The 12,564-nt window shown below is 36.9% G+C and overlaps 1 protein-coding gene across 7 annotated transcripts; it reads left to right on the forward strand.

Annotated features, from left to right (window-relative positions):
• The first annotated feature begins 4,294 nt into the window (after positions 1-4,294).
• Positions 4,295-11,557, forward strand: LOC122294562 (beta-glucosidase BoGH3B-like). Of its 7 annotated transcripts, none has more exons than XM_043103416.1 (9): positions 4,300-4,634; positions 4,930-5,134; positions 5,549-5,639; positions 7,412-7,557; positions 8,016-8,259; positions 8,576-8,680; positions 8,763-8,945; positions 9,987-10,188; positions 10,830-11,557. In XM_043103416.1, the coding sequence occupies exons 1-9, from the start codon at positions 4,466-4,468 to the stop codon at positions 11,321-11,323; spliced, it is 1,839 nt and encodes a 612-aa protein (XP_042959350.1). In that variant the 5' UTR covers positions 4,300-4,465; the 3' UTR covers positions 11,324-11,557. The 7 variants fall into 7 exon arrangements, with proteins under 7 accessions (XP_042959351.1, XP_042959350.1, XP_042959352.1 ...); XM_043103418.1 differs by having other exon boundaries at positions 4,500-4,634; positions 4,890-5,134; XM_043103417.1 differs by lacking the exon at positions 8,576-8,680 and having other exon boundaries at positions 4,295-4,634.
• Positions 11,558-12,564: the final 1,007 nt, after the last annotated feature.

Raw genomic sequence — 12,564 nt, forward strand, 5'->3', positions numbered from 1 at the left:
CGTTTCATACACACTTTTTATATATAGAAGATATGGGATCTCCCCCTTATCTATGCCATCTTTTCAGATTCTGAGGCAGTCTTAATTAGCAAGATCCCTATTAGTCCTTGACTCCTTGTAGGAGCCAAGATATATTGACTTGGAGATGCTCAACCAGTGGTAAGTTCACTGTGAAAAGTGCCTATCATCTACAAGGCTCAATAAAAGAGAACAGAATGGGACAATCATCAGACCAGGCTTCCTTCTCGAGGTTTTGGAATCAAATCTGGGATATCAAGGCACCTCAAGCCACGAAATCCTTTCTCTGGAGAGCAGCAACTGAGTCCCTTGCCACAAGCCTAAACCTGCACAGAAGGAAAATGATTGAGTCACTCCTTTGCCCAATTTGCTCCCTTCAACCTGAATCAGTCTCTCATGCTATTTTGTCCTGTAATGCAGCTTAAGATGTGTGGTCTATGAGCTCAAGAAGAATTCAAAAGCTGAGTATCCTTGAAGGTTCCTTCAAGGACATCCTGATGCCTATCCTTGCCCATTTTCTTCCCTTGGAAATCACTGAAGTTGCTGTCACGGCTAAAGCAATCTAGCATAGAAGGAACACCTGGCTTTTTGAGAAGCAGTTTCACCCCCCCTCCCCAAGTCTCTAAGTAGGCCCATGATTAGATGTACTCAATCAAGTCCTGGTTAGAGGGTGGATGAAAATAGCCAAAGGCCCTTATGCCTCCAAGTACTAAATGGACTGCTCCCCCACCAAATTTTTTCAAAGTTAATTGGGATGCAGCCATTGATAAAGGCAACTCAAAACTGGGTATTGGAGTGGTCATTAGGGACTCAGATGGCTCCATTGTTACATCCCTTTGTTCATCCATGGACTTGGACCCTGATCCATTACTAGGCAAAGCAGAAGCTAGAAGAGCTACTTCCTTTTGTGCTAAACTGGGACTGGACGATATCATCCTTGAATAAGATTCTCTTGTAGTGGTAAAGGCTATCCAACACAAAGAAGACAGTTGGAGCTCCAGTGGAATTGTCACTAGAGATGTCAAGCTCATGCTTTCCAAGACCCGCCACTCGTCTATTCAACATGTTCCTAGGGAAGTCAATGTAATTGCTCATCACTTGGCAAAGTTTGGCCTTATTTGCTCGAAAGACTGTATACTTATTGAGGATTATCCTCCCTGTATTTAGCATTTGCTCTAATGAATTAAATGTTTCCTTTAAAAAAAAAAAAAAGTTTCTCTAGGTCACTTAAAAGCAAAAGCAGTGTTGTTGGCTCATGGATAGATTTTTCCACTAATATGAATGTTGTCTATACTCTTTTCTGTATTTCCACTGGCTTCTAGTTCTAGTTATTGCCTTGTGAACAGCACATGGGATGCCTTTTGTGGAAGATGGTTTGTGGTTTGTTGAATAAGATTTAAGTAGTTTGGCCAAGCTCAGCTATTTATATATAGATATGGGAGGAGGATGGACTCTTCATGCTAAGCTTATTAGTTTGGATCTCATCTATTACAATATCAAATTCCCTAATATATTTCAAGATGTTTAGTAAATATTATTAACATTGTGCTAGGGAGATAAGAGTTTTTCTATTTTCAAGTTGGTATGTAAAGCACACTATCTATATTAATTAAATGATAAAATTTGTTTTGTAAGATTTAAATTTTAGATTTTATATTCGAAATCAAATTAAATTATATAAGTATGTTACTAGATGTACTCTACACACGGACTTAAAATAGAATTTTTCAAGAGATAAATAGTAGAGTTAAATACAAAAATAGTCTCTATGGTTTGGGGTTTGGATATATTAATTACTATAATTTTAAAAATTTTACTTCCCATTGGTTTAAGATCTCACTAACGAATGTTTGTCAACACGTATCAATAAAAATAAAATAAATACAATTAAAATAAACCTTAATCTTTAAAATAAGCTAAATTGAAATAATGATCACATTAAACCCTTAATCTCAAAGAAAGGGAGGTGACATCTAGGGTTGGGTTTCGACAGCGTTGGAATGCCCAATTCCAACTTCTGACTCCGACTAAAGTCGGAGGCCAAATTAAACTTTGACTTTTACTCCAAATCAAAGCGAATTCTAACTTGGTGTTAGGTTTTTTGTTTAAAAAAAAAAAAAAATTCTTACCACTTTTTGAGCATCCAAACAATATCCAAAGATTCTTAACAACATCTAACAATTTTCATATCTACAACCTCATTACGCAGCCATATGGGAAAAATTGCGGAGAGACTCAAGGAAAGACAAGCATGAGAGAGAAAACAACTCACAAAAATTAGGATGATTATAAAAGATTTTTGAGAGAGAAATCGAGGTCATTGAGGAATACAACATCCAAAAATTAGAATGCCTTCACAACTCACAAAACTTACGAAGACAAGCGAGATACACAAAGAAAGAGTGGATGGGAGACTGAGTGGTCGACTTAAGACAAGAGAGAAGACGGAGGAAGAGAGAAAATGGCACAAGGTTTTAGTTGAAAGGAAGAGATGAATATATAAGAGGTGTGAATGGTGTTGTTTTAAGAAGTTCTTAAAAAAAATTTACAAAAAACTGTCCCATCAACGTGTTTGCAAAATGTATGATTGCACCGTTGGCCACTCAACTGCCTATTATTTATAGGAAAATTTTTTTTGTCATCCTCACACTTTACATACTACACTTATTTTATTTTTTTTATTTTTTCTATAATAAATATGTAATGTGTGAATGATAAACAGAATAATTTAATTAATTTAATAAGAATAAAATAAAATAAAAAAATAAAAAATAATATTTTAATATATAAAGTGTATGGTATGAGATGATGTGTAACATTTCTCTTATTTATATTATAATATTAAATATATTAAATGTAAATATTGAAATCTGAGTTTAGATGTCGCAGCTATATTGGCTCTTCCTCAAACTCTAATTAAAATTTTTTAAATAACTTTGATTTCGACTCCTAATTTCAAAATCTCCAATTATGTCGAAGTGTCGAAACTATTGGAAAATTTACCCAACTAGAAATACTATTTATTCGGAATGAGTGTCCTGAATTTTTAACTTAGTAATTAAGAAAATATTTTTAAGTAATATTATAATTTTTTTAAAATATTTATAATGATTAAAAAATGTATAAAAAATAAAAATAAAAAATTTTAAAAAATATATACTATTCTTGATAGTTTTCGAATGAATTCTTTAGTACCTGGAGAATAACTCTTACCCAAATCTAATGACATTTGATGCGCACATCAATCCAGAATTTTCAAGAGGGTGGCTAAAGGATTATCAACAGGTGGTTAGCCACCATCGTGAAAATCAAGGAGGTGGCTTGGACCACCCATTGGACTTCATGTGGTGGCCCCATCAACCCCATGATTTTTACGGGTGACACACTGACACTTGTGCAACCCATAGATATTATAGGGGTGGTCGCACATGACTCTCGAATCACGAGAGTGGCACGTGACTATCATTTTTAAATATTAAAATCCCGTTTATGTTTTTATATATTTTTTTTTCATACTTTTCTTTTATTTGATGTATTCGAAATTGTTGGCGTGACGTGACGTGGCATATGTGTTTCGTTAATTTTTTTTTAAATAAACAAACTTTATTAAAATAAAAATGATACGTGTTAAAGAGAGTGAAGTTTCTTAATTAAAACACCTCAAAATAACAATGGTGAAAGTGATATAAAAAAAAAAATGAATTCTGAGATCAATTTTTTTGTCTTTATCCAAGTATTATAAAGAGAAAATAAGTCACTCTTAGAGGAGGTGTAAGCGAATATACAGTAGTTAAAAGTCTTGAAATATTTGTTGACGACATCTTTCATCTCTTTTATAAGATTATCAATTAGAAATAGTCAATTCACGTTTCTAAAGTGGTGCGTGAGGATCACACGCTGATAAAATAGAGGTGGAGCCAGGCAATCTGAAGAATTGGAGGGTATGAAGCCTGCTAGTGATTCGAGTGTAGCCGGCGAAACTGTTAAAGTGCAGTGGCCCTTAAAGACCACGTGTAGAAACAAGCTGCAACGTTACGTACCGACATTTTTTGTGCGATTTATCGTTGTCCCAATAGATCAGCGAGCGGAAAATACCTAATGGGCGCATGCCAAGTGTTCGTAGCCGGATTGCTTCGTTGGTTGGCAGGCGGATGGAACAATGAAAGAATAATTGGAATATGGAAATTGAAATCACAAGATTGAAAAAATTAAAATAAAATGACTAATTGAGACAATAAAAACCAAAGTACAGGCCAATCATTACGAGGATGCGAAAAGAACCGGCGAGACAAGTAATCGTTCACGTGGTTTACTTACCTACCGGTCATTCCCTCTAGGCTCTAACTTTGAGAACAAACTTTTCAGCCACTACGATTTTACGAAATATCGATTTGTTTTCTGGGTGCATTCTCTAAGTCCAAGCTGATTGGCGAGGTTGACCTTCAGAATGAGCATAGCAGAGGGCATGGATTCCGTTTACAGGGACACCAACGCGCCCGTAGAGGTTCGTATCAAAGACCTGCTTTCTCGGATGACATTGAAAGAGAAGATCGGCCAGATGACCCAGATTGAGCGCCGAATCGCCACTCCCGACGCCGTCAAAGACTTCTCCATCGGTAGCCTCTCTCTCTCTCGCTCTCTCTCTCTCTCTCTCTCTCTCTCTGCGAATGTAAAAATTTACATTGTGTTTGTGGGTGTGTGTATATGCGTTCGTGTATAAGAAAATGCGCTCTCTCTCTCTCTCTCCGTAGACACATACTGAAGTCATTTGCATCATGATATGAAAGTGCGCTTTTGAAAACAGTAAAACGTAAAAGTTCACATTCATTTTTAGCTAAGTGGATCTTGATGACTGTATGTGTATGTTTCAGTTATGCATTTTTCCATACAATGGGTGGACTCTGTTTTCAGGGAGTATACTCAGTGCTGGTGGCAGTGGACCCTTTGCAAAAGCAGCGTCTTCGAATTGGGCTGATATGGTTGACGGGATTCAGAAGTCTGCGCTTGAGTCACGGCTCGGGATACCGATAATATATGCGATTGATGCGGTTCATGGTAACAATAGTGTCTATGGTGCCACTATATTTCCTCACAATGTTGGCCTCGGAGCTACGAGGTTGGTGTTAGACTCTGTCCCTGGCTTTCGGGGTTTCTTACGTAATTAACCACTTCCCGACTAAATTCAAACACTCACAATTGAAGGAAGAATTTTTATTCTTTTAGAAGAAAGAACTAAAACAGCTAGCTTCACCGACTCAGGCAAGCAAACCGGCAGAGGAATCAAACAATAAATGTTGCAAACTCGTATAGTTCTCAAAACAAAAATTCTCACGATGCCAGCCTTCAACCGCTATCTTAGTTTATGTTTTAGTAGTTGAAACGTCGTAAAAAATGATATCATTTCCGGGAAAGTTCAATGTCAAAGAACCATAACAGCCTTTTTTTATTTTTTTATTTATGTACTTTTCTTAAAAACTTCTTAGCAGCCTTTGCAGACTCCGAGACACTTGTGTTTTTGAACTTGTGATAGGGATGCGGATTTGAATCGAAAGATCGGGGAAGCAACGGCACTTGAAGTTAGGGCAAGCGGGATTCACTATACTTTTGCCCCATGTCTGGCTGTAAGTATTATAAATATAATGTTTTGTCGAGGAAGTACTTGTTTTGAAGCGTTTGCACTGTTAACTGGTGGATTAAGTTTAGACTGCAACTCCGATTATGAGTAAAACTTCATTCGGTAACCGCACTTGGTGTAAACAACACGTGTGTTGCATGCATGCTTGCAATCTGGCAATGGGTTTCTTAAATTGGAAGAAAAATTTTGTTGTTTATGCTTGGAGATTTCTGACAACAATACTGAGTGAGTCTTATCTTTTAATTTTGTTACCATCTCGATAATTTCTGGTTGTGTTAGTTAACATACTGTTTTAAATTCTTAAGAAGCTCTCCGTATAAATTACAAACAAGATGAAGGGAAAGACCGCTTAATAATACTTTTGCAGGTGATCCATCTCCTAGTATTTAATTTTTTTCAGAAAAGATTATTATTCTTATCAGATCTCTGCTGTTAATTGGAGCAATGGTTTCTTACCATTGGAAAATTTGTTCAATAGGCCATTAGAATATGGCTGAAGAAAACTAGCTTTAGGTACAATAGCTACTCGATAAAATTTTATACCATGAACACCTATGTTGTTTTCATTAATCCAATCATGCCATTTGTGCACTGGGTCTACTTGGGATTGGTAAATGTCTAGGCTGGCATGTCCGTTTTGATACCCCATGAACTTTAGGTCTTTCATCATCCTTGGGGCATTTCAAAACCATACAACTCATTGTTGCATGGTTGTGGTAAAGGTCAATCCTGAAACCAATTTCATAGGATCCTGGGTCATCTTCTGCATTAGGGCGTGAGCAGGTGCCTGCTCCACAAGATTTCTCTTTCCCACCATGTGAAGTAAAAAATTTAAATTATATATCGTAAAACTGTAATCCTTAGATTGGTTGTGCCAGGTGATTTCTTGTCAGATAAAATTGCAGGTCTGGAAAGAGCTAATATTCAATCGAGACATGAGATTGGTACTCTAAATGCCTTTCAATAATGTACCACATCTGGGAAATCAAACTGTGAGCTGGAGTTCGGCCAGAACATATATTCTTCTTGTTCTTCGATCTTCTTTCATCATATTTTTTCCTCTAATAAAACTTTTTTGTTTGTAAAAATATGTCCTCGAGAAAATCATTTACATATGATATCTTTAACCGGACTGGCGTGGCTTGGGTTATGCTTGGAAGAGTTAAGGATATTCTTAGGTGCTGGAAAGGAATTAGGGGAAATGCGCACATTGTTGATGTGTGGAAAATGATTCCCCTCTGCATTTTGTGGTGTTTGTGGATGTAGACAAATAAGAGGCGTTTTGAAGATTGGGAACATTCCTTGGATGAGCTGAAGAGATTCTTTTATATTACTTTATTTTCTTGGGCTTAGATCATTAGTTTTAAAGAAGACAGTTTTCTTTTTTTCCTTTCTTTCTTCTTTTTTTTTTATATCCGTGGGTGTTCTGGCTAGTGGCTAGTTTACGCGCATCTCGACTAATCCCACGGGGCCCTGAAGTTAACGGCCAAGTAAACCTCCAGTGGCTCTAAGGGGACTCAAACTAGTTATCATTGGAGAACAAACCCAATGGCTGACCAAATGAGCTACCTCCTCAGGGTTAAAGAAGACAGTTTTCATGACCTGTTTGTATCCCTCACTAGTGCTTAATGGTGCTTGGGCATTTTTGGTGTATACTTCCTGTGTACTTCGGATATGCCTATTTCTATCAATAAAATTTACTTTTACTTATATATATAAAAAAAATTATTTACATATGATCTAGGTGGGTTCTCACAGGTATGCAGGGATCCCCGGTGGGGCAGGTGCTACGAGAGTTACAGTGAAGACACTGAAATTGTTAGAAAGATGACTTCCATTGTCTCAGGCTTGCAGGGTCAGCCATCCCAAGAACACCCAAAAGGCTACCCTTTTGTGGCTGGAAGGTAGCGGAAAGTCATTGATAGTATTCTATTCATATTTTTTTAATGACTAAACATTTAGTATCTTTATAGCAAAGTTTCTCATTTAGCAAGTTCATCTTCCAAATCCATCGCCACATTGAACACGCATCATTCTGGTCAGGGAAAGAATTTGACAACTGAAGAGCTATATGTTTTCCTTTCTTTCTATTTTGTTCAGACCAATGAGTCTTGGCTCTTTGATTAAATTTGTTGGAGATTCACTTGCGAACTGGGAAGAATGTTTCCTGCTTTTCATTTTCTTCTCCATTTTGTTATATATTCTTCTCTTTTAATCTTAGATAGTCCTACAAAAAGCATTGCGGTTATAATTCTAAGCTTTTGACTAACCTTGTTTTGATCTTGATTTACCTTGATTGTCAATTCCTCTGTTAACAACCACCATTGGACTTTTTCTCATAATGCCTATTTTTTTATTCCAGAAACAATGTTATTGCTTGTGCAAAGCATTTTGTGGGAGATGGGGGTACTGACAGGGGAATAAATGAGGGGGATACTATTTCATCATATGAGGACTTGGAGAGGATTCATATGGCACCTTATCTAGACTGTATTTCTCAAGGGGTTTCCACTGTTATGGCATCCTATTCTAGCTGGAATGGGCGTAAGCTGCATGCTGATCGTTTTCTCCTTACAGAAATTTTAAAAGATAAGCTAGGTTTTAAGGTAAAAATCCTGATAATGCTCATATTCTGAAACAAACTAATTCTTTTTTCTTGTCAGTTCAGAGAGTTATAATTGGGTTTTTGGATATTCTACTGGGTAAAAACAGATTTGATCATCTTGGTTGATTATTTGCTAGTTTTGTAGTCTCCAAAATTTTTTTCTTGTCAGTTCACAGTATTCTTTCTCTCTGTCTCGCTCTCTCTCGTTCTTTTTTCATAATCAAAAGTATGTGGGCCTTTTTTTTGGGGTGGCGGGAAGATATTAGATTACAGTTTATGTAGATCTGGGTAAATCTTGGGGCAATATTCTACTGCAGGGTTTTGTAATTTCTGACTGGGAAGCACTTGACCGATTAAGTGAACCGCAAGGCTCAAACTATCGTTACTGCATTTCCACTGCAGTTAATGCAGGAATAGACATGGTAGAGTTCAAACTACAAATCCAAAACTAAGGTTACTTCCTTTGTTTATCCCTCACCTTTGCCTGACTTAGAAAATTTGCAGGTGATGGTGCCTCTGAGATATGAATTATTTGTGAAGGATATGATATCTCTGGTTGAATCAGGGGAGATACCAATGGCCAGGATTGATGATGCCGTTGAACGGATACTTAGAGTGAAGTTTGTTGCTGGTCTTTTTGAATTTCCATTCACAGATAGATCTTTGCTAGATAATGTTGGTTGCAAGGTAATTTTTGCTTAATTTTTAGCACATGGTTAGTGGCGCTGCTCTGTTCGAAACGTGTTATCTTTAGAGAGTGTACACTTTTCCACCAATCTGACTTAGTCATCTCTCCCTCAAATGTGATCCGTCATCTTCTGTCTATTATAATTAGTAATTACCAGGAGAGAAACAATTTCTCAACCAGTAAGTAGATGATCTTTTACCATAAATAAGGGGAAAAAAGATTTTTTTTTTTTTTCAACGTTCTTTTTCTGCAATTCTAATGAATCAACACCGTCCCTTTTGGAGAATGGTGGGATGGCCTCAACCTGTGGCTTAAAATAGATGGTTATTACTGCCACAAATTCTAACTTTACTATCACCTGAAACCCTTTTATTGCACCATAGTAATTAGGAAACAAAAAGGAAAAATTACACTTTGCAACCCTAAACTACCTTCCCTCTTGCAATGTGTACCCTCAACTATAAAAAGGTGTCATGTGCACCCTAAACTAACAGTAAATTCCAATTTGCACCCTTAGTTAAGATAGAAGTATTAAGAGGAATGATATATGGGTCACGACGTCACGTGGCATAATCTTAACGGCATATTTTCATAGCGGTGTATGTTGCAAAGGGGTGGTATTTTGGGGTACAAAATCCAACTACCCCAAAAGAAAATGACTTACCATTTTGTTAGAGGAATGAATCACTGGCAATTACAAAAAGAAAGATGGATAATCTAGAATGAAGAGACACAAAGGGAGAGGAGTCTGGCTAGAGGAAGAAAGACTTCTAAAGGCCTTGAATCGTTTTAGAGTCCTCAGAAATGAGTAGACACTGATAAAGGAATAGAAACTGTTGCATTTTTACTTCTTAAATTTACAATATATCATATTATAATTTTATAATGCCTGTTAGAGATAATTGCATGCTTTTGTTTAATGTTAAGGGAAAAAAAGAACGCTTTAGTTAAAAAAGTCACCATTGAACTATAAGACTGCAACCCCACTGATTTATTGCTCCAAAGGTCAAGTAAAGTATTAGCTTTGGAATTTTCTGCAGTTGCATAGAGATCTAGCACGTGAAGCAGTCCGCAAGTCCTTGGTTCTTTTGAAAAATGGAAAGGATCCTAAGAAACCTTTTCTTCCATTAGACAAAATTGCAAAAAGAATTCTTGTTGTTGGAACACATGCTGATGATCTTGGATATCAGTGTGGAGGGTGGACAGAAACATGGTATGGAGGCAGCGGAAGGATCACAATCGGTACACATTTACACCATTCTATTTTTTATTTATATCGAGCAATAGGTTAATTCACAACCAAAGCAAACAACATTTATCATATTTAAGACTGATTTTTTCTTCTCTTTAAGGCTGATTTGTCACATTCATTTTGCAACTTGCTTATATTTTCGTTGCAGTTCATTTTACTTTTTGTTCTCCTTTGTAAGACTGATTTTTCATCTCTGCATTCAAGTTTATCACTGAAGCCATTTGACTTTTGCCATGTACAGAGTGCTCTTCACAGAATGCACGTGTTCAGTGTCCACTTTGACTGTCTTAAGTTAATTTGACCAAAATGCAATCCATTTAGGAAGACTATCCCAATATGGCTATTCAGTTCTTTTGTATTATCCATACTTCTTTCTTCAGTTGTGAATAGACCCATTCAATAATAAGTTAGTCTATGGAATAAGAAATAATATGTTAACTAAAGAATGAAATGTATTTTGATATGTCTTGTCAAGATCTCTTTATTTTGTTGTAACATAGTTTGATCTTTTTCTGGAAACTTTTAGCAATAATACGTATATGGACTAAGATTTTGTGTGTGTGTGTGTGTATTTGGCCATAATGTCTTGGGTGCACATTGGCACAGAACTAATGATATCATTGCATTTTAGGCACAACCATCTTGGATGCAATTAAAGAAGCAGTGGGAGATGAAACAGAAGTAGTTTATGAGCAATATCCATCAGCAGACACTTTAGCACGTCGGGATTTCTCTTATGCAATTGTAGCTGTTGGTGAGAAACCCTATGCAGAGACCCCTGGTGATGATTCCAAGCTTGTAATCCACTTGAATGGAGACGACATAATAAGTGCAGTTGCTGACCATATCCCCACATTGGTGATTTTGGTATCCGGAAGACCCTTGGTTTTGGAGCCATGGCTTTTGGAAAAGATGGATGCTCTGATTGCTGCTTGGTTGCCTGGAAGTGAAGGAGGGGGAATTGCCGATGTTATCTTTGGGGATCACGACTTCAAGGGCCGACTACCAGTGACATGGTTTAAACGAGTCGAGCAACTGCCTTTGCATATTGGAGTCAATTCATACGACCCGTTATTCCCCCTAGGTTTTGGGTTGACATGCAATAAAGAGAAATCTCTGAACTGATGAGTTGTGTCCTAAGGTCAGTTCAAAAAATAAGGTTTCTCAAACCATTTATGTACAAACAGCTGGTATCAAAGTTGTTTGTTTTCCATTTAAACTCTTATTCTATCACAGTTCCATTTCCACTGGCTTTCTAGCCATTGTCCTGCAAATAGTGTACTGGACCCATGTATGCCTTTCTATGCAAATGTATTATGATTTGTTGAATAAAAGTAGTTCCCGCCATGTTCAGCTGAATAGGTATAAGATGTGGTATGGCATAAAATGAGAGTACAGCGTATAACATTTTCGTCATTACAGTTGTTATTGCTATTATGTTTTTGTAAAACGTGTAGGCATTTTATTGGTTCTCATGAACTGCTGTCTTCTATTCTCACTTGACTTTAAATTTCTAGATATGAACTCTAAACATATTGACAATGCCTAAGGGAGATAAATATCAAAGGTCTCGAGGTCTCAACTTGAGGTATTCTTTTAGGAGCAACGTGTGCAAATGAAACGAGAATTTCTTTGGAATTGTCAATGTCAAGGGATATCTTCGTCCAAGACAAAAAAGAGTCATTTCCTTCCCATCGTCAAATCAATCTTGTCACGACACGCAGCCATGGAAATATTTACTCACAACAGGTGGCCTCCTTGAATTCACATACACAGCAGATTCTAGAATACATTTCCAATCTCCTTCAACAAAGATATTTTAATTGACTGTCAGAGGCCCCTCCTGAAACACCACCAAGATCATTTCTATCAGAAAATCCTGATAACCTTCTGCTTCCCATCCCTCATTTTTCATTTCCAGGATGTGTAAGATCCCCTGCAGGAGATGTTTCACTATTTAGTCTTTCACCAAACTTTGCATCAGTTGCTTTTCCCTAACCAAAACTTAGAGCTCCACTCCAATACATCAGTTTCAAGCTACTAAAAGTAGATTTTAGGGAATCAGAACATTAGTGTTCAATAATTTGAGGAAACTAGATGACGGAAAGTGGGTAGTTGTGAAACTATCAGGTATATAGTGACAACAACTTGTTAAGATATTGATCAAGTTACGAATAAAGTGGCCTAGCTTGGTGCTTTTTCCTTCTGCAACTTGCAGAAATGCTCCCCCTTTCTGTAAAGATGGCGGTTAGTTTGTCAACTACGGTAGAAAAAACATGTTGGAATGATCACCATATTGCTAATCATCTTACCCTCAATTCTTTGCTTCATGGATGGGCATGAATATAGTAAATTCAGGCCACATG

The sequence above is a fragment of the Carya illinoinensis genome, chromosome 14 (assembly GCF_018687715.1).
Source record: "Carya illinoinensis cultivar Pawnee chromosome 14, C.illinoinensisPawnee_v1, whole genome shotgun sequence".
Lineage (NCBI taxonomy): Eukaryota > Viridiplantae > Streptophyta > Magnoliopsida > Fagales > Juglandaceae > Carya > Carya illinoinensis.

Coding starts and splice junctions, on each gene's coding strand:
- LOC122294562 (XM_043103416.1), top strand. CDS start 4,466: ATGAGCATAGCAGAGGGCATGGATTCCGTTTACAGGGACACCAACGCG. Junction 5,135..5,548: donor GTTGGCCTCGGAGCTACGAG/GTTGGTGTTAGA, acceptor AACTTGTGATAG/GGATGCGGATTTGAATCGAA. Junction 10,189..10,829: donor CAGCGGAAGGATCACAATCG/GTACACATTTAC, acceptor ATTGCATTTTAG/GCACAACCATCTTGGATGCA.